The sequence below is a fragment of the Solanum verrucosum genome, unplaced genomic scaffold (assembly GCF_900185275.1).
Source record: "Solanum verrucosum unplaced genomic scaffold, falcon-dt-bn FXZP01000235.1, whole genome shotgun sequence".
NCBI lineage: Eukaryota > Viridiplantae > Streptophyta > Magnoliopsida > Solanales > Solanaceae > Solanum > Solanum verrucosum.
Genome location: NW_026019948.1, coordinates 1,840,466 through 1,863,245, shown reverse-complemented (window position 1 = coordinate 1,863,245; position 22,780 = coordinate 1,840,466). Strand labels below are relative to the sequence as shown.

The 22,780-nt window shown below is 32.7% G+C and overlaps 2 protein-coding genes across 2 annotated transcripts; one reads left to right on the top strand and one right to left on the bottom strand.

Moving 5' to 3' along the window:
* Positions 1–557: 557 nt before the first annotated feature.
* LOC125813551 (berberine bridge enzyme-like 13) lies at positions 558–2,944 on the bottom strand. Its single transcript, XM_049493035.1, has 2 exons — positions 2,536–2,944; positions 558–1,982 (listed from the first exon to the last, which is right to left on the bottom strand). The coding sequence occupies exons 1-2, from the start codon at positions 2,900–2,902 to the stop codon at positions 685–687; spliced, it is 1,665 nt and encodes a 554-aa protein (XP_049348992.1). The 5' UTR covers positions 2,903–2,944; the 3' UTR covers positions 558–684.
* A 2,788-nt stretch (positions 2,945–5,732) lies between these two features.
* LOC125813563 (rho GDP-dissociation inhibitor 1-like) lies at positions 5,733–22,766 on the top strand. The gene is made up of 5 exons (XM_049493037.1): positions 5,733–6,056; positions 6,795–6,858; positions 6,942–7,163; positions 17,222–17,346; positions 22,493–22,766. Exons 1-5 carry the CDS (start codon positions 5,862–5,864, stop codon positions 22,559–22,561), a joined length of 675 nt encoding a protein of 224 aa, XP_049348994.1. The 5' UTR covers positions 5,733–5,861; the 3' UTR covers positions 22,562–22,766.
* The last annotated feature ends 14 nt before the right edge of the window (positions 22,767–22,780 follow it).

Below are 22,780 nucleotides of genomic sequence, written 5' to 3'. Positions count from 1 at the left end.
CACAGTAGCATTCTTGAGGGGTTCAACATAAAAGGGCAGTCTACTGCACGAAGTATCCTGCATTCACATTGGTGTGGAGAAGGACCGCACGTCAAGAGGGTGTAATGTAGGGAGCTTAACCCTGATGCAGGCTAATTCTACGGCACAAACTTGTGACCTATAGGTGTTACAAACATACAACTTAACTATTACACATATCTCCTACCGCAACAGAAAGAATAAGAATCATAATGAGTTTCTTTTTGTTTGTTTGGATCCATATTATGTATATGACATGAACAAAGAATTTGTTTTGCCATGATATATTCTATTAATGATATTAATGATAAATTTAGTTGAGTGATTTTAGATGATGAAAACGTTAACTTGAGTGATTTTATCAATACAAAAGAAAGTCTCAGATAAAATTCTCCATAGTCGAGTGATCTTCTGAGATATTAACTTGCCCAAAAATGTTGAGAAAAGAGAAGTTCTCTAATTGCATATATAATGAGCTTCGTGCACCAAACTATCTTTTTTTTTTTTAGAACACAAATTCATCTCAAGAATTTTATACCATCTATAGAAAATTCAAACACTCCAAAACAAACATAAGGCAATTGGTTCTTCCCTATATATGGTTTGTCAAAACCTTTTGATTACAACTTTGCAAAGATAAAATGAACTTAAAAATAATGCATCATATTACATTTCAAAGTGATTGACACTCTTCTCCTCCCCCTTCCTTGTAATAGGAAGTGTTGGTATACTTTGTTCATGCAAGAAGAAGTTCTCTGGATCCACCTTAGTCTTCACTTTCACTAGCCTATTGAAATTGTCTTTGTAATACTTGTTTCCCCACACACTAGCTTCTATAAAACTAGAACTCTCATTCTTATTCATCCCTATATCCAGATCTCTATAATTCACATAAGCTTCTCTAGGGAACATAGAAGCATAAGGTGTCATATAATTATAAAGTCTTCTAATCCAATCATAGTGTTTTGTGGCTGATTCTTTAGAAGGATCATTCCAAAGTGTTAAGTATTGGATCATGTAAATGATCCCTTTCCTATGAGGAAAAGGGGTTTCAGATTCTGAGATTTTAGCCATCATTCCACCATATGGATTCCATATGACTAATGGTGAGTCTTCTTCCATTAGCCTTTTCCATAGCCCTTCAAGACCATCTATTGGAATTGGCTCTTTGACGAAATCTGACTTTGCTTTGAAGTAATTCTTGAACAACGACTTACCTTGAAGGAGAACTTCTGGTGGGGTGTTACTCGGGTAACCAGCAATATACATGATCGACTTAATCCAACTCATTTCTGTACAGTCCTTGTGTGTCAATCCCAATTCAGGGAAAACATCATTCATTATTTGTAAAAGTCTGTCTGTTCTACCAAGGAACATTGAATTATAAGCAGTCTGAATAGTCTTTTCACCTTTTTTATCAGCAACTACGTTTATGATGACTCTGATGAAGAGATCTTCATCAAGCTTATCAGCTGCAACTTGTTGCCATTTGTAAAGAATGTTTGTCGCGTTTTGATCAAGTGTTTTAGGGACAGTAAAAACTGTTACAATTGATGGAACAGGTACTAACTTCAACTTCCAAGAAAGTATAATACCAAAACTAGCTCCTCCGCCTCCTCTAATTGCCCAAAACAAGTCTTCACCCATACTCTGCCTATCAAGAATCCTGCCGTTTGCATCAACTATTCTTGCATCAACCACATTATCAACTCCTAATCCGTATTTTCTCATCATAGTACCATAACCTCCGCCTGTTATGTGACCGCCAATTCCCAAACTTGTACAAAGACCAGCTGGAAAACCATGAGTCTTGCTTTTCTCTGAAATCCTATAATATACTTCACCAACAGTTGCCCCTGCCTGTGCCCAAGCATAGTTGTCCTCTGTGTTCACCACGATATCTCGAAGCTTTGACAGATCAAGAATGATGAAAGGAGACTCCATATCAGACATGTAAGAGAGACCTGCCAAAACAAAAGAAATTCTTTGAGGGGTGAACTGAGAACAGGAGATATTTTCCGTATTTGATACAACAACAACACACTTAGTGGAATCCCAATTGTGGGGTCTGGGGGAGGGTAGAGTGTACGCAGACCTTATCATTACCTCACAGAGGTAGAGATGTTGTTTCTGAAAGACCCTCGGCTCAAGTGTAGCAAATCCAAGTACAAAAAATAAGAAAACATAGCAACTAACAAGCGGAACAGCAAATCCTATGAGAAAGGAACAAGAACACAAAAACATGCGATAATCGAAACACAATAAACAACAGATAATGATAGATATTACAAGCGTTGACTACAATAATACAACTAGTACAACGACAAACGCCAACAAGCCTAAACCCTCAGAAAGCAAGAAAAACACTCCATTGCACAAACCTTTTACCCTAATACACGTCCTCTACACCTTCCCATCTAATTAAGGTCATGTCCTTGGTAACCTCAAAGTTGTGTCATGTCCTCTCTAATCATCCGTATTTGATATATAATATTAATATACGTATAAATAAGTTACCTTCATAATCATGGCCTCCACTTCTAACTCTAAGCTGAAGGCCAAGCTGTTTTGAGCAAATGACAGCAGCCTGTACATGAGATTCTGTCATTGGTGTGAAAATAAGCTGAGGTTTGGTAACAGAAGGAAGTAAACATCTGAGATTTTGTGCAGTAGATTGTAGGATTGTGTTGAACGAATCATTTGTTGGGGTGACGAAAGCTGTGGAGAAAGGGACACAATAATCAGAATTCTGGCAAATACATTCATACAACTTCCCATTAAACGACGATGTTGAATCATCTGAAAGAGCATACGTGCTCGAACATGCGTACAATAAGACTATGAGAAATATTGAGAGCATAACAGAGAAGTTTAAGGATTTCATAGTTGATACTACAATGTGATTTTGAATTAGCTTGGAGGGGTTTATATATTCTTAATTAGTATCTGGCTGATGACTAGAATATGTATACAGACATGATTAATTAATTGAGGTAATATACGTACGTATGTCATGCCAATACAATGTCTTCCTATGTATTGTTTTTTGGTTTCCCACCAAGTGTCTGATACGTATTCTCCTAGAGTTTTTTCCATTTCCGAGACTTACACCAATAAAACAAAGCACTAGCTGTACAAGATGGAGAGGTTATGACTTAAAGTAAGAGCAACATTTCTTGCTACTCAAAGAAAGAGCAAACAGGAAGAGGAGGATTAGACTCCAAGCAAATAACCAAAATAGATAGAGGAACAAAGACATATACATACATATTTTTTTTATAAAAAAAATCAACTAGGATTTGACAAGATAGTGAATTTTTATGTTGTATAATAAACAGTTTTTTTTTTCTTTTCATACAACTGTCACAACTCACAGTATATATGGGACCAGACACCTTACAAGATTTTTTTTTGGTTTTCCACTCCGTATCACTTATTGTTGCCTATAAAATTTATTAAAGAGGACGACTTTCCTATGCTTTTCTTTTTGGTTTCCCACCATGTACCTGATATGTATCGTCCTAATAAAAGATGTTCTGACTTAAAGTAAGAGCAACTATTTCTTGCTACTCAAAGAAATAGCAAACAGGAAGGAGTAGGATTACACTCAAAGCAAATAAGCAAAATAGATAGAGGAACAAAGACATATATATATGCATGCTTATTTTCTTTTTGTTATGATTGATTTTATTTTGATCTCTTAATTCTCCCTTAAAGTTAATCATTTCTTCTGTGAATCTCAGATCTGAGGACGTTTCATTATCTAAATGCTATGAAGTAAAGACTTAATAGTAAAATATAGAAAACTTGGAGCATAAATAAGAATATCAGTATATTGCTTTTAGTATGGTTCAAAATTCAAACCTTTACAATTGTGTGAAAAATTGAAAATTACTATTTGTAGACAACCAAGGCAATACATTATACATCAACCAATAGAAAAGCTCCACTCGAGTCCTAAAGTACTTCACTCAATAGTAATATTTCACGTGGGGAATATCGTTAGTTGTGCCAGCTAATATTCCTCTGTTGTCAGCAGGATAATTGTAATTATTGAGTATTTGTCTTTTTCCTTTGCCACATCTTCGGGCCATGGGTTCATTTCTATCTTTGGGCCACGAGTTCTCACTTTTTTCCCAATGACAATCACTTTGCTCGTCACCGAAGGCAATTATGGCTCTTTCTATTTTGCTTATAAATGGTGTTTTTCACAACTTTTTCAATCTCTCTTCATTTTTCTTGAACTTCTTCACTATTTCCTCTAGATCCTCTTAATTATTAATCTTCTAACCTTCATACCTTCCTATCTTCCTTTTCACTAGACACTATCATTCTGGGAAAAGGAACGATGACTTACCTTCCAAGCCTTCCATAGACACTATCATTCTCGGGGCATTTTAACTCCGAGAATGATTTTAAAGTCTATTGTGTAAACTGGTCAGGACCAGAGACAGAACTGCCAACGCCTACGCTTCCTTGATTAAAGATGAAGACATTCCAACCATTCGAAAGTGCTGCAGGTGGCCAGTGGGAAAATTAGTTCGATTTCTAGACCCCTAGAGCATCCTATAATACAGAAATGCACAATTTAAATCACAATATGTTCATGTTCTAAGAAATGACACAATTCAAATCACAATATACTAAAATCTTTCAAGCATCATGTTTTATATTCAAATTGTAAACTGCTAGTATTGTCACATTGGAACTTTTTTACTCATTACTTAACCAACTAAGAAGAAAAGTTTTATAGAAAAAAGTTATGAAATTCCGCATAAAAAATACTATCATTTTATCATCAGAATGTTATTTCTAGTTCAGATTTCAGTGGTCTTTATATTATAGCTACATACTCCTTTTTTTTCTTTCATACATTGGAATTTGAAAAAGACTAAAAAAAGTACTTAGTTTATAATATCATTTATATTTTATTTTTATTGAGTCTCACTTAATACTATTTTATGAAAAAAAAAAACGTCAATTAAACACTAAAATAACTCTATTAAAAATAATTTGATAAATGTAATACATATTTTTAAATTTCATATGCAATCTAATAGTGTCATGTAAATTATAACCGAGTAAGTATCTAAAAAAAATGGAAATGACAAGTGCCATTTTTTTAAAAAGAAATTGTGGGATTGTAATACTTTATACTTTAGTTTTTTTAACTAACAATAATAGCTTATTTAATTTTTGTTAAGATGCAGTATTTTATCTATGTGGAATGTTATGTGATAAGATTTTCACAAATAAAAGAGAAAGTGTATTACACACACCACTGAAGTGTGTTTCTCAAACTAATAAGTGATAATTTAGACATTTAATTATGAAACTAAAAAAAAAAGATAATCTAAGTATGTTTTGGATACTTATTTTAAAAAGAAAAAGGAAAAGATACTACCTCCGTCCACTATTATTTGTCATACTTTCCATTTTTAGAGTCAAATTATAAAAATTTTGACTAACATTTTACGATAAATTTTTTCATCATATTGATATGCAAAAAATTGCAATGTATAGTACTTTTCGTATAATTTATAAATATCTAAAATTTTTGTTTAAAATATTAAATTAATGTAATCTAATTTAACTTTGAAAATTAGTCAAATTAACTTTTGAAAAACACAACATGATAATTAAAAGTGGATCCGGCGAGCACCAAACAAGAAAACAAAATTCGGACACACAGCGGTGTTGTGTTTTTTTGTCTGTAAAGATTGAAATTTTGGAGCTTGTACTGCACATTTTTTTCCCTCTTCAATAATTGTCAAACCAAAATCTTGAGTGTCCCTACTGCTGTAAGACACTTTCACACTGCTCTCTCAACAGAGAAATCAAGAATGATGGATGGTGGCAAGAAAGAGGAAGCAGGTCCATCTCATGGCGGTGCTACTTGGGATAAGAGGAAGGAGGAAGAAGATGGAGAAAGTGAAGAAGATGACCATCATCAAGATCCTGCTGCTGCTGTTGCTGCTGCAACAAGTTTTGTTCCTGGTCCTCTTCTTTCTCTTAAAGATCAAATTGAAAAGGACAAGGTGAAAAACTCTATCTTTTTGTTGTTAAATCATAAAGCTTCCAACTTTATGAGTTTCTTGAGGGTTTTTTTGATGTATCATGGACATCTTAAGTCTCAACTCCTTTGATTGTTTTAGGGTTCTGCTTATCTATAGTCGTATCTGTTTTCAAGATCATTGAGTTGAGTTTTTATCCCTTCCCTAGGAGCTCCACCTCTTTTGCTTCTTTGGTGACTCGAACTTATAATCTTAGGGTTGGAAATGAGGGGTGATGGTACTCACAATCTTAAGGTTGGAAGTGAGGGTGCTTACTATACGAGCATATCTGAGTTGTATGTAGATAGTTTCTTCTGGCAGTAATTTTTGAATTTACCCCAATTTTGATATTTTAAAGGAGAAAAAGGTTTCTTTGGTGTTTAGGGTTGAGAATTTGAGCTTTCCCCTCATTGCTGTGAGTGATGTTTCTTGAAATTTCTGTGCTGTTAACATCTAAAGTCTTTCTTCTGTTTTGCTGTCAAGTTTGGTTTGGAGTTGCTTAACTTGCTTGCTCCATTCATTAAGTTGAAATTGTCTCCCAGTTGCATCAGCTATGCTGTTACCATCTAAGGCATTCCTTTTCAATTTTGCCTTGCTCACTCCAGTTTGTTTTTTATTGACTTCCTTTCTTTTAATTTGAAATAGTCTCCTGCATTTGCTAGGTCTCTTGGCATGTTTTGAATTTCCACATGATTGTTCTTTACCTTATAAATGTTTGTGTAGGAGGATGAGAGCTTGAGGAGGTGGAAAGAAAAGCTGCTTGGTTGTCTGGAAAGCGACTTAGATGGTTTGTCCCTGAACGTTGCACACTATTTACGCTGCAATTAACCTTTAAATGTTGTTTAATGACTACTTGGATCAATTTTCTAGGACAAATGGAACCTGAAGTTAAGTTCCACTCAGTTGGAATCCTTTCGTCCGACTTTGGGGAGATAAACACTCCATTACCTATCAAAGAAGAACAAAGCAATTCTGTTCTCTTTACGCTCAGGGAGGGCTCTGAGTATCGGCTTAAGCTAACATTTAGTGTTCTGCACAACATTGTTTCTGGTTTGGCCTACACAAATATAGTATGGAAGGCTGGTCTTCAAGGTTTGATTTCTAGTCTCATTTCCTCTTTCTTTTGCACCCTATGCTTAAAAAATGCTTTGTTGGACAGCCAAGCACATAGGGATTAAATACTTGCATTTCATGGTGCAGTTGTGATGTGAAACGGGTTTAGGAATTCAAAGAAATTGAAGATGAATTCTTCAATCCCACATGAACCTCAAGAAAAATTATGGAAAGCAATAAAAGGATTAGAAGATTAAGATAATTATTGGGAAAAATACACACCTAGGTAATTAATTACCTAGACATATATAAATGCAACCAATAATCTTAAATCTAGAAAGGAAGGGTTAATTTAGAATTGAAATGCAATCAACTCAAAGAAACAAATGAAGAGAATCTAGGAACTAATGAATTAACATTCAAATACGAGATACAATCCAAAGGGAGAAGAGATATGTACTCATACATGAATTACTACTACGAGTAGTTCATGGGATAATCCAAAACAATCCCTCTTCAAAAGAAAGACCTAATAACCTATTTATTCTGGGGTTCATTTTTCTAAGAAAAATACTAAGTACTCTCTAACTTTGGGATTCCTAATTTAAGACCAAAGACATGCATCTTCTTCTCTTTTTGGGCTTCTAATTGTCTCCCCTCTTTAAATAACCACATAGGTATATTGTGGATCTTGAAGTTCGAAAAGAAGCCTTCAAATTCATAATGGTCACCTCACATCCAATCATGTTGTCAGGCAACATGATTACATTTGTTTATTCAAGTAGAGGACTTCTTCGAGTTGTGCATTTATCAACTGAAAATACCATGTTATGCTATGTGAATTGAATCATTTAGTTTTTAAGTTTTAGTCATGTAGATTGTGTGTGATTTTCATGAAACAGTCAATATGGATTATGGTTCTGCACTAGGTGTTCCTTAAAGCCTTATATCCAAGTCTGGCATGGAATAGAGGCCAAAAGACTTGGTCTCCAAGTTTGTGGATTCTTCCTCTTCTATTTTTTTTTTTTTTTAAAAAAAAATGTTGCCTGATTTGGTTTCTAAGATGACTAGGGAATTTAAGGCAGTCATGAAAAACCTATTGATGACTGGTCTTATAAATAATTGTCTTCTCTATAATAACATGTCTGTGAAATTATAGAAATTTCAACTCTGTATACGACGTACATTATGATCTAAACTTTCATTCGACTCATATTTGGTTCAATTTTTTGGAATATTTACATAGAAACAATTTTACCACGTTTTGTAAGTGAGGTTATTACCATTTACAATACATATATCGTCGTCTTTTTCTTTATGCAACACATGCAACACTTACACAGGAAAACATTAAGTGATTTTAGGAGTTGAATCACTCTTCTATGGTGAAATTTACTTGCATATTCCAATCATTTCTTTTTGTAATTTTGCTAAATACATGACTGAATAATATTTTTACCATAAGTTAAGCTATTCAATCTTGAGTTTTCTTTTCAACTACAATACTCAAAAGTAAGATGCTTATTCAAAAATCAGTCTACAAGTCTATAGAGCAAAATTGTCATCAAAGCAACAATAAGAAATATTAGATTCATATTATGGAATGTGAATTTTCAAAGTTATTCTATGTTAGTTTGTTTCGGAGGTAATAAACACTAACTCACATCTGTGTCCCTCTATTTCTTTAGTGCCTCCCCTCCCCCACCATTTAAATTTCCACTCCAGAAAAAGAAAAAATCAGAGGAACTATAAGTACGTAATTTCTATTTACATTATATCTCTCACAAGCATTTATCAGAATGAGTTTTTTTTTGCTTCTTCATACTGAATTCTCTCTTCTTTTGTAGAGTTATTTCCTTCTTTTCCAATTTATACTATTGAGTGATGAGAAAGTGAAAAATTGGATAACTATAAGAAATAGAGATACAATTATCAAATTGCTTACAATATCACTCTTTAAATCTTAAACAAAGCGGTCTCCATTGAAATTGCTAAGAGGCATACATGTATAGATGCCTTTATAGTTGATTATTTTTTTTGAAACCTGTAACATGTATTCTTCAGCATACCCTTTATGCTGGCCACCTCCAAAAGTGTGATTACAACGATAACTAATTACAAAAAGCCTAGGAAGTCCATTATCTGTATTTCATCTTCTATACATTGTTCTTTACACCAAAAATAAAGAGTGGAAATGCATTTTTCCTTTGATCTTCTGAATGGAATTTGATCTTCCCATAAAAATTCTTTCATTCCTCTCCTTCCATATGGTCCACCATATGTAAGCTGGGCCAGTTTTTCACCATTTCTTCTGGCTTTTAATTCCTCCTTTCTGATCCAGCAGCTCAACAAATCTGCAGTGTGTTCAGCCATTTGTTCAGTTGGATGGCTTCATGAGTGAGGCATGCCTTTCTCACTGTCAGCCAGGTGAAGCATTTCACCTTGGTTGGTGCCATGCTTTTTCAGGTAGCTTTCCGGGGACCCTTTACTTCTTCCTGACAACTCTGATAGTTCCCTCTAGTAAACTCTACTGACTGTGAATTGGCCATCTGTGTTGTGTTTCCATCTTATGGTGTCAGGTTCATTGGTAGTCCCTGTGAAGGTTCCTATTCTACCAAGCAAAGCAGCCACTCTTTCGACCTCCCAGTCATTCAAAAGTCTTCTGAAAATCTAATGTCATCCTTTAGCTGTCTAGATTAGTCTCAGTGTTGATGCTTAGTTGATGTTGATCCTTCCAGATTAGGCTGTGTTAAACTACTACAATGAACATGTACCTAAACTTAGGGATCAAGATGAATGAAATAAGCTGATTTTACACCCCTCAATTTTCTACAACTGCACCTTTTTTCCTTCGTTATCTTATTTTCATTGATCAACTAATTATCATTGTTGTATCATAGAGAATAATAAACAAAATCAACAAAAGAAAGGAGAGGATACGGAATAAGCTCGATTAGTTGCAATTATTGTCATATAATATGGTAAAAAAATACTTTAAATATTGTGAAAATTCCTATAGTTTGATTATCGAAAAGTGAAATATGGGAAGTATGTATAAGATAAAACAAAGAGTGATATAATTGTACAGCGAAAGAACATAAAACACTTAATATACAGGAAAAGGCTTGTTCTAATGACAAATTTGAAGGTTCTTAATAGGTATATCTGAGATTGTATCTTTGGAAATTACCTCATTTATGATAGGCAGAATGACTTCAACTCCTCATTTTCAATAACCTATTCCTAAAACCAGTGTTTTGGACAGCGAAAGGCGACAAGGGCTTGCCTCACCTTTTTGAATTAAGGCGCCAATTAATACCAAAGATGTAAATTTTTAATTGCACATATAAATATCCAAAATCTTAATAGCAATAACATATATTAGCAAACATTATAATTCAAAAACTAGTAGTAGATATTAAAAGTCTAGAACTTGAATGAACCAATAATTCAAAATACTATACTAATTAGTATAAAACTAAATTAAGTAGGGAAGGAATAATTATAGAAGAATTAAATTGTTTTTTTAAAAAAAATATACATAGCCAGTGAGCAGCAGAGCAGTACAACATAACAGAAGAACAGAGCACACAGTTCACACTTCACCACCAGTCTACCACTAAAAATAGAGGTCTGAAAAACAAAGCTGCATAGTCGTACTGCTGAAAAACAGAGAAGAAGAAGAAAAGAAGGGAAGAACTAGAAGAGAAGAAGAGATTCGCGTAAGTCTCCAGGGTCGTACCTGAACAACAGTCGCGTAAATTGTACCTGAGCAGCAGCATCGCGATTCGCGAAGATCACGTAAGTCTCTAGGGGTCGCGACTTGTGAAATCTGAGGAGAAGAGGAGGAGCAGCAGTCACGACGCCTAATCTGAGGTGAGTTTGCAAAAATACCCAAAAAACCCCCTTAATTTTAACTTTTAATTATTAATCAGACTTTTTTTTTTATAAACAAAGGCGATGCCTATTGCATAGTCGCCAGTTGCCTTTTGATCGCCATGGCACACCTTTTAGAGGTCACCTCGCCTCGCCTTGTCGCCAAAGGCGAAAGGTGCTCGCCTTTAATAACACTGGTTAAAACCAACAAAAAGTATCTTCGAGCATGCATTTTAGATTATGTACAAAAATCCACTTCCAATCTATAAATAGATAGTGCATAACAAAATCACTTTATCAATAAGGGGTCGTTTGGTAGAGTGTATTAGAAAAGAAGAACAAAGCAATTTTGTTCTCTTAACGCTCAGGGAGGGCTCTGAGTATCGGCTTAAGCTAATATTTAGTGTTCTGCACAACATTGTTTCTGGTTTGGCCTACACAATATAGTATGGAAGGCTGGTCTTCAAGGTTTGATTTCTAGTCTCATTTCCTCTTTCTTTTGCACCCTATGCTTAAAAAATGCTTTGTTGGACAGCCAAGCACATAGGGATTAAATACTTGCATTTCATGGTGCAGTTGTGATGTGAAACGGTTTTAGGAATTCAAAGAAATTGAAGATGAATTCTTCAATCCCACATGAACCTCAAGAAAAATTATGGAAAGCAATAAAAGGATTAGAAGATTAAGATAATTATTGGGAAAAATACACACCTAAGTAATTAATTACCTAGACATATATAAATGCAACCAATAATCTTAAATCTAGAAAGGAAGGGTTAATTTAGAATTGAAATGCAATCAACTCAAAGAAACAAATGAAGAGAATCTAGGAACTAATGAATTAACATTCAAATACGAGATACAATCCAAAGGGAGAAGAGATATGTACTCATACATGAATTACTACTACGAGTAGTTCATGGGATAATCCAAAACAATCCCTCTTCAAAGAAAGACCTAATAACCTATTTATTCTGGGGTTCATTTTTCTAAGAAAAATACTAAGTACTCTCTAACTTTGGGATTCCTAATTTAAGACCAAAGACATGCATCTTCTTCTCTTTTTGGGCTTCTAATTGTCTCCCCTCTTTAAATAACCACATAGGTATATTGTGGATCTTGAAGTTCGAAAAGAAGCCTTCAAATTCATAATGGTCACCTCACATCCAATCATGTTGTCTGACAACATGATTACATTTGTTTATTCAAGTAGAGGACTTCTTCGAGTTGTGCATTTATCAACTGAAAAGACCATGTTATGCTATGTGAATTGAATCATTTAGTTTTTAAGTTTTAGTCATGTAGATTGTGTGTGATTTTCATGAAACAGTCAATATGGATTATGGTTCTGCACTAGGTGTTCCTTAAAGCCTTATATCCAAGTCTGGCATGGAATAGAGGCCAAAAGACTTGGTCTCCAAGTTTGTGGATTCTTTCTCTCTTTTTTTTTTTTTTTAAATGAAGATAAAGAATCCACAAACTTGGAGACCAAGTCTTTTGGCCTCTATTCCATGCCATGCTTGGATATAAGGCTTTAAGGAACACCTAGTGGATTCTTTCTCTTCTTGGATGGAATCTTAACAAATGTTGCGTGATTTGGTTTCTTAGATGACTAGGGAATTTAAGGCGGTCATGAAAAACCTATTGATGACTGATCTTATAAATAATTGTCTTCTCTATAATAACATGTTTGTGAAATTATAGAAATTTCAACTCTGTATACGACGTACATTATGATCTAAACTTTCGTTCAACTCATATTTGGTTCAATTTTTTGGAATATTTACATAAAAAGAATTTTACCACATTTTGTAAGTGAGGTTATTACCATTTACTATACATATATCGTCGTCTTTTTCTTTATGCAACACTTACACAGGAAAACATTAAGTGATTTTAGGAGTTGAATCACTCTTCATGGTAAAATTTACTTGCGTATTCCAATCATTTCTTTTTGTAATTTTGCTAAATACATGACTGAATAATAGTTTTACCATAAGTTAAGCTATTCAATCTCGAGTTTTGTTTTCAACTACAATACTCAAAAGTAAGATGCTTATTCAAAAATCAATCTACAAGTCTATAGAGTAAAATTGTCTTTTAAAGCAACAATAAGAAATATTAGATTCATATTATGGAATGTGAATTTTTAAAGTTATTCCAGTGTTATTAAAGGCGAGCGCCTTTCGCCTTTGGCGACAAGGCGAGGCGAGGCGAGGCCTCGCCGCCTATTTCCAGCGAGGTGAGGCGACCTCTAAAAGGCGTGCCATGACGATCTAAAGGCGACTGGCTACTGACGTGGTAATGCAATTGGCGTCGCCTTTTTTTTTTATAAAAAAAAAGGCTGATTTAATAATTAAAAGCCAAAATTAGGTTTTTTGGGTATTTTTGCAAACTCACCTCAGATTAGGCGTCGCGACTGCTGCTCCTCCTCTTCTCCTCAGATTTCGCAAGTCGCGACCTCTAGAGACTTACGTGACCTTCGCGAATCGCGACGCTGCTGCTCAGGTACAATTTACACGACTGTTGTTCAGGTACGACCCTGGAGACTTACGCGAATCTCTTCTTCTCTTCTAGTTCTTCCCTTCTTTTCTTCTTCTTCTTTTCTGTTTTTCAGCAGTACGACTATGCTGCTTTGATTTGCAGACTTCTATTTTTAGTGGTAGACTGGTGGTGAAGTGTGAATTGTGTGCTCTGTTCTTCTGTTATGTTGTACTGCTCTGCTGCTCACGCTATATATATTTTTTTTTTAAAAATAATTTAATTCTTCTATAATTATTTCTTCCCTACTTAATTTAGTTTTATACTAATTAATATAGTATTTTGAATTATTGGTTCATTCAAGTTCTAGACTTCTAATATCTACTATTAGTTTTTGAATTGAAATGTTTGCTAATATATGTTATTGCTATTAAGATTTTGGATATTTATATATGCAATTAAATTTTTTAATTTTTGGTATTAATTGGCACCTTAATTCAAAAAGGTGAGTGCCTCCCCTCGTGGCGAGGCAGGCCCTTGTCACCTTTCGCCGTCCAAAACACTGAGTTATTCTATGTTGGTTTGTTTCGGAGATAAAAAACACTAACTCACATCTGTGTCCCTCTATTTCTTTAGTGCCTCCCCTCCCCCACCATTTAAATTTCCACTCCAGAAAAAGAAAAAATCATACGAACTAAAGTACGTAATTTCTATTTACATTATATCTCTCACAAGCATTTATCAGAATGAGATTTTTTTGCTTCTTCATACTGAATTCTCTCTGTTTTTGTAGAGGTATTTCCTTCTTTTCCAATTTATACTATTGAGTGATGAGAAAGTGAAAACTTGGATAACTATAAGAAATGGAGATACAATTATCAAATTGCTTATAATATCACTCTTTAAATCTTAAACAAAGCAGTCTCCATTGAAATTGCTAAAGAGGCATACATATATAGATGCCTTTTTAGTTGATTATTTTTTTTGAAACCTGTAACATGTATTCTTCAGCATACCCTTTATGCTGGCCACTGCCAAAAGTGTGATTACAACGATAACTAATTACAAAATGCCTAGGAAGTCCATTATCTGTATTTCATCTTCTATACATTGTTCTTTACACCAAAAATAAAGAGTGGAAATGCATTTTTCCTTTGATCTTCTGAATGGAATTTGATCTTCCCATAAAGATTCTTTCATTCCTCTCCTTCCATATGGTCCACCATATGTAAGCTGGGCCAGTTTTTCACCATTTCTTCTGGCTTTTAATTCCTCCTTTCTGATCCAGCAGCTCAACAAATCTGCAGTGTGTTCAGCCATTTGTTCAGTTGGATGGCTTCATGAGTGAGGCATGCCTTTCTCACTGTCAGCCAGGTGAAGCATTTCACCTTGGTTGGTGCCATGCTTTTCCTGGTAGCTTTCTGGGGACCCTCTACTTCTTCCTGACAACTCTGATAGTCCCCTCTTGTAAACTCTATTGACTGTGAATTGGCCATCTGTGTTGTGTTTCCATCATATGGTGTCAGGTTCATTGGTAGTCCCTGTGAAGGTTCCTATTCTACCAAGCAAAGCAGCCACTCTTTCGACCTCCCAGTCATTCGAAAGTCTTCTGAAAATCAATTTCATCCTTTAGCTGTCTAGATTAGTCTTAGTGTTGATGTTTAGTTGATGTTGATCCTTCCAGATTAGGCTTAGTGTTAAACTACTACAATGAACATGTACCTAAACCTAGGGATCAAGATGAATGAAATAAGCTGATTTTACACCCCTCAATTTTCTACAACTCCACCTTTTTTCCTTCCGTTATCTTCTTTTCATTGATCAACTAATTACCATTGTTGTATCATAGAGAATAATAAACAAAATATCAAAAGAAAGGAGAGGATACGGAATAAGCTCGATAAGTTGCAATTATTGTCATATAATATGGTCAAAAAATACTTTAAATACTGTGAAAATTCCTTTAGTTTGATTCTCAAAAAGTGAAGTATAAGAAGTGTATGTAAGATAAAACAAAGAGTAATATAATTGTACAGCGAAAGGACATAAAACATTTAATATACAGGTAAAGGCTTGTTCCAATGACAAATTTGAAGGTTTGTTAAATAAAAAATTTCTGCTTAATAGGTATATCTGAGATTGTATCTTTGGAAATTACCTCATTTATGATAGGCAGAATGACTTCAACTCCTCATTTTCAATAACCTATTCCTAAAACCAACGAAAAGTATCTCCAAGCATGCATTTTAGAGTATGTCCAAAAATCCACTTACAATCTATAAATAGATAGTGCATAACAGAATTACTTTATCAATAAGGGGTCGTTTGGTAGAGTGTATTAGCAAAAATAATGCATGTATTAGCTTTGTATATTAGTATTTCCTTGTTGGTACACTTTTTCATGCTATTATAACTCTATTGTGTATTGAGGAATGTATTACTAATACCATGGATTTCTAGGTATTAGTAATGCAAAGAGATTTAATACATGCATTAACATGGGTAAAGACTCAATTATCCCTCAAAAACATTTTTACATCTTTTCCACCATAATAATGGAGGATATTTTGTAAATAAATAATTTTGTACAATGCATACTATTTTTATTACACCAATTCAAACAATGCATAAGAAATAATCTATGCATAACTAATGCAAGCATAACTAATATAAGCATTATTAATGCAAACATCAATAGACTCCATTGAGCATCATTTTTATACACTCTACCAAATGACCCCTAAATATATAAAATAATCAATGTTTGATCTGCCTGATCATAGTAAAAGACTCACTTACCATATTAAATAGCATTTGTCATCACAAGTTATATATCTCACATTCCATAGCAGTTTTCCCTAATTTAATCACTATATTTCTAGCAAATATTTTTTCATTTGCGTAACTTCTAATTACAGTAATGCTTAATGTGTATTAATGTCTCACAATTTAACTACATCAGGTTTGTTGTTGTTGTTTGTATTGATAAAATGATTTTATTTTTCAGCCAATATTTTGAGGGAAATATAAGAGAAAAAGGTCAGAAAATTGACAAAAAAGATATTTCTACCAATGATCGCCTAAGAGAGGTGCCAAATCACGTACTATATGCCTAGCTTTACTATATATAGATAGATGTGATTTCCTTTGTTGAAAGAGATTCGTTCAAGTATGAATGGGCTCATATAGTAGATTTTTCCTTATCTGGATTTCCCTTTAGCAGGAGGTATAAAATGCATTTCTGTCTATAAAAATTGTAGACAAACGTTTGAGGCAAGGTGCGCCAATCGTGGAATAGAACTAGAAAGAGTAGGAAGGCAGGCGGTTTATTCAATGGTTCTTTATCAGTTGGAAAGAGTGCAAGGATTTGGTTGGTTAGATAATGTATCCAAGTGAGAAATTTATTTAATTATCACAGTGAAAAGAACAATCCAACTCCCCATGGATGTAAACCATATGCTTGCCGAACCACATTAAATTCTTGCACTTTTCTTGTTCTATTATCTCTAGTTCTACTTTTTCATCAATCCCATGCATTTATGCCAACTTGATTTACTTTTTTTTTTTAGCTAAAATGCTTGCACAATTTCTTTTGGTTACTATCCTAATATTAGGCTCAACGTTATGTTCAATGAAAAAATAACTTAATACTAAACAAGTATTACCTCCACTTTTCAATATTCACTTACTTCTGTTATTATCTTTCATAACATATCGTTGATCGGTCATTTGAATGTCAGTTGATCAAAGTAAGGGAATGCTTGGCACCTTTGCTCCTCAGCGAGAACCTTACATACATATGTTAGAAGAGGAGACCACTCCATCAGGTGCACTTGCAAGAGGAACATATACAGCTAAACTTAAGGTAAGAGCATTTTATATTCCTATTGGATTTAATATCACTTGGTATTGTTCATTTCATTAGTGAAATCATTCTATAAGTCCAGCTTGTCCACGAGAACAAATATAGTGGTCATTACGTATTAACTTTCCACTGATATAGATCTAGTGTATCCTAAAGATTGTACAAATTTTAACCTTTCCATTGTTTTTGAATCGGCACTAGATAATATATTTGAGAGTTGACATTCCTATCTGATTTTACCTAAATACATAGCTAATTTTATCATATTTTTCTAAAATTTTCTATCATTTGAAAAAAATACAAAAATCCCTACTCTCTCCTATTCTCGGATACATCATTTTACGTGATGTATCGGGATGTATCCGAAATCAGGATGCAATTTATCGGGACATTTTGGGATGTATTCAGGTTCCACCAGATTTAAAGGATTTTTGTAATTTAGAAAAAAAGTAGGAATATGATGTAATTAGTTCTTAACACTATGGAATTTGTGTAAAATTTCCTTAAAATTAATGGGATTCAATGAATTAGTTCTTAACATATATTCTTGATTTTTCATTGAATCCCATTAATTTTAAAGAAATTTTACACAAATTCCATAGTGTTGAGAACCTAATTACATCATATTCCTATTTTTTTTCTAAATTACAAAAATCCCTTAAATTTGGTGGAACCTGGATACATCCCAAAATGTCTCGATAAATTGCATCCTGGTTTCGAATACATCATGTCTCGATTTCAAATACATCATTCAATGTCCCGATACATCGCATAAAGTGATGCATCCGACCGATACATCGCGTAAAGTGATGTATCCTAGAGTAGGAGAGAGTAGGGATTTTTGTAATTTTTTCAAATTTTAGAAAACATGATAAAATAAGCTGTGTATTTAGAGCCTGTTTGGATGGGCTTTTAAGCTGGTCAAACTGGCTTAAAAGCCAGTTTTTGACTTATTAGAGTGTTTGGCAATTATCAAAGTGACTTATTTTAAGTCAAAATGACTTATTTTAAGCCAAAAGCTAGGTAGGGGGAGCTTCTTTTTTTTTTAACTTAAAAGCCCTTTTATGTTGACCAAGTATATTATTTTTTGCCCTTAATTCTTTTATACAATTTCCAAATTGCCCATATTGAATTATTATTATTATTATTATTATATATATATTATTATTATTATTATTTTTTTTTTTTTATTCTTATTGTTATTATTATATTATTATTATTCTTACTATTATTATTATTATTATTATTATTATTATTATTCTTATTATTATTATATTATTCTTATTATTATTATTCTTATTATTATTATGTTATTATTATTATTATATTATTATTATTCTTATTATTATTGTTATTATTCTTATAGTTATTATTATATTATTATTATTATTCTTATTATTATTGTTATTATTCTTATAGTTATTATTATATTATTATTATTATTCTTATTCTTATTATATTATTATTCTTATTATTATTCTTAATATTATTCTTATTATTATTATTATTATGATTGTTATTATTGTTGTTGTTATTATTATTATTATTATTATTATTCCTCTTATAAATAATTTGTGGTGGTAAAGAAATATGTGAATGATAGGAAAGTATTATTACTTATGGATGTAAAATATAAATTTATTTTTAAGTATAAAAACCTTAAATTAATCAACTTTTTATCATGTTAACAACTTAAAGGGTATTTCAGATATTTTGATTAAAAAAAGTGTTTACCAACACTTATTTGCCAAACACATCAACAACTTTTTTTTCAATTGCAACACTTTTATTCAAACACATAACTACTTATTTTTAAAATAAGTTCCAGCACTTTAAAAAGTTACTTTTTAAAAGTTACTTTTTTTAAGTCAAACCAAACGGGCTCTTAGGTAATTTTAATGAGAAATGACATGATTAATATTATTTGAGAGTTTCTCTTTTTTACACCTTTGTGTGTGGACTGGTTACTATGGATTAATTTTACAATTTTATAAGAATGATTTTTTAAGAGGTAAAATAAATTCTTAACTTGATTTCTATTAAAGAAGGTGATTAGTCTTATACTAATCGTTGTCTCTAATTTCTTTGAAATAGGAGTCTAGATCACCTTTGATTTAAGTTCTCTAATTGACTCTATTAGATAATTAGTGTTTTTTTTTATTTCTCACACAAACAAAAAAAGAGATAAAAATGATATATATATTTTAAAATATTTCATTTTTTCTCTCGAAACACAAAATCCTCGAAAAATTGGAATAATCCATATATTTAAATAGTTTAATATATTAGATGATATTATATGGAGCATAGTTAAATATTTAAATAGTAATATACTAGATGGTATTATCGAGTATCATAATTTGGGGGAGTAAATTTTTCTAACCAAAATTACGAGTAAAAGAAATAAGAATTGGGAAATGAAATATGGGCTAAGTGGAAGACAAATGGTGAACAATCAACGCAACCACCTTAAGCTCGTGACTTGAGAAAATTATAATTACACTTCACCTGATATATGTTGAGTGTTTGTCTTCCCCAAAAATATATTAAGTGTTATCATAGAGTTTGTACATATCTCCTTCCAATATTTTATTTTGTTTTTTTCCCTGTTCACTATTTTATACAAATTCAATAATGTGTTGCATGTTATTTTATTTGAAATTAAATAAATGGTTAACCTTGAGTTATAATTAATAAATTTAGTAATGTTTCGTTTAATTAATTTTATTTCTCAATAGGTTTGGATTCTACAAAATATAAACGCATCACCTCACATTAATTACTTTGTATTAAAAAGAGTGAAAGAAAAATCAAATCTTTTTAATAGCTTGTGAGAAATAGGGTTAGTAGGTGTCCTCAAATCTTCACTAATGGTACTTGAGTACACCTACTTACCCTATTTCTTACAAAATATTGAAAAGATATGATTTTTCTTTCACTCTTTTTAATACAAAGTAATAATGTGAGGTGATATTTTTGTATTTTTCAAATTGTTGAAAAATAAAATTAATTCAACGGAACATTAATAAATTTATTAATTGTAACTCAAGGTTAATTATTTATTTAATGTCAAATTAAATGTAACAAATTATTGAATTTGTATAAAACAGTGAAAAAAAATACTAGAAGGGGATATATACGAACTCTATAGTAACACTTAACATATTTTTGGGAAAGACAAACACTCAACATATATTAGGTAGTGTGTAATTATGATTTTCTCGAGTCACGAGCTTAAGGCGACTGTATTGATTGTTTACCATTTGTCTTCCACTTACCCCATATTTCATTTCTTATTTCTTTTACTCGTAATTTTGGTAAGAAAAAGTTACTCCCCCAAATTTTGATACTCAATCATATCATCTAATATATTACTATTTAAATATTAAATTGTACTCAATAATATCATCTAATATATGGATTATTCCAATTTTCGAAGGAGGATTTTGTGTTTCGAGAGAAAAAATGAAATACATTTCTTTTAAAAAAATATCTCTTTTTTGTGTGTGAGAGAAATAGAAGAAAACACTAACTATCCCAAATATAATGGGATTTAAATCCTACTTTTATGGAAATAATATCTAGGAAAATTTAAAATATGGAACTTTTAAATTAGGAAACTTTGGCTTTAAACGTCCATCTCTTTGGGCTCTTTTTTGTGGTTTCATGGCCTAATCTTCTTTCTTTTGAGCTTGAATTTGGATATTTCTTTTGTGATAATTATAGGCAAAATTATGCAGAATACCAAACACTTAGGCTATATTAGGTATATAGCTATAGTTTAAGAAAATTGTAATTCACGGCTATAGTTTTCCCAATTCTTGCTATTCGCCTGATTTCTATAATTCGATGGTATTCTGAAAAATTCTTAATTGTATAAATACATAATTTGTATATACTTACCCTGTTTGTATATTCGCAAGCGATATATACAAACGTGCAGAAATATACAAACGGCAATCTCCATAGTAAACAAAACTATAGCTATGGAGCGCAATTATTGAAACTATACATAAAGAGCCTTATTATGTCTATTATGTTTGCTATTTCTAAAATTTTCTGTATTCTTGATTTTTCATTGAAGCCCGTTATTTTAATGGAGGTATGCTAATGTGGATGCTATCAATATCTTTCTTCTGTTTAGAAATGTTGAAACATCTGCAGTTACATACTAAATAAGTAGAGTTCATATCACATTCTTGTTGAGTGTGCGCTGATTAATCTGTGCATTCATGCAGACAATGAGACAAATAGAAAAACTGCTAGAAAAATCAGTGCTTGGTCTCAGTAGATATACTTTTGTTGTGTGCATGTCCAATTTGTGGGTTGTACGTAGGACTTAAAGTGAAATATGATCCATCTGATGTATACATCAATAGTAATTGTCTAGTTTAAAACAGAAGGATTTTGTTTGTCTAACAGTTTACGTTCTTTGCAAACATAACTCATTTAACTGGTATTTAGAAAACGTAATTAGTTTGATCAAGTAAGGTGACACCCATGACGGAGAGATGGCCGATGAGTGTGGGTCAAGAGAAGGATTGACAACCTTCTAGGCAAACAAACTTCTAAAAAAGTGGTGCACATGATACCTGAATCATACATCAGGTTAAGAGAGGAAAGTGAACTTTATAAGGTGTAACACAAGTTTACATCTCTTTTGTACTCAATTATGGTGTAGCCCAAGGGACAAATCCGTGAGGCTTGTTGTGGCAAAACAGACAATATGTGTCATGGACTTGAGTAATAGATTTATAATAGAAAAGAGATATTTTTCAATCCTGCATTCTGAAAATAGAACATAACTTATGCACGACAATGCTGCGTGTGTTTGCACTATGATAAAGTGCACTCCGACATGTAATTGTCTGTGAAAAGCCTAATTTTGCAACCTAGAAAATAGAAGTAAATAACCTGCTGTAACCAGTAAATACATCTGCAGTATAAAAGAAGCCGTTTTGCTTTTGTATCCATCCTTTTAACACTATTGCCTGTACCAGGTGTTGTGTGCATGTTCCGCAACTTAATGACTCTGTACATCTCTGGCTTCTCTATGTGTTTTCCAGTTTTCGTTTCACTTTACTGTTCCTATTGGTGAGTGAAGATGTTGATGAATTTGGTTTTTCTGTGGACTTGTTTTCTGCAGTTTATGGATGATGATAAAAGATGCCATTTGGAGCTCAACTATTCATTTGAAATCAGCAAGGCTAGGTAGCCAAGGTGTCCCTGCAGCTATTTCTGGCCTTCTTGGAAACTGGATATTCGACTGAATTCGTGTCTTTGGATTGTGCCTTGTTTACTGGATCCAGCACATACATAGCAATAGCTTAGCAAATATGATTTACTTTTACAGTGGATTCTCTTGATGCCTTGTATGAAATTTGGTTGTTTTTCATGTTACTGCAACAAAATCCTTCATTGACATTGCTAAAGC

Bases quoted from the DNA above. Each gene is read 5' to 3' on its own strand.
- LOC125813551 (XM_049493035.1), bottom strand. From the start codon at position 2,902: ATGAAATCCTTAAACTTCTCTGTTATGCTCTCAATATTTCTCATAGTC. The intron at 1,983-2,535 runs GTAACTTATTTA...TTGTTTTGGCAG, and splicing joins TGGAGGCCATGATTATGAAG to GTCTCTCTTACATGTCTGAT.
- LOC125813563 (XM_049493037.1), top strand. From the start codon at position 5,862: ATGATGGATGGTGGCAAGAAAGAGGAAGCAGGTCCATCTCATGGCGGT. The intron at 7,164-17,221 runs GTTTGATTTCTA...TTTGAATGTCAG, and splicing joins ATGGAAGGCTGGTCTTCAAG to TTGATCAAAGTAAGGGAATG. The intron at 17,347-22,492 runs GTAAGAGCATTT...TGTTTTCTGCAG, and splicing joins CATATACAGCTAAACTTAAG to TTTATGGATGATGATAAAAG.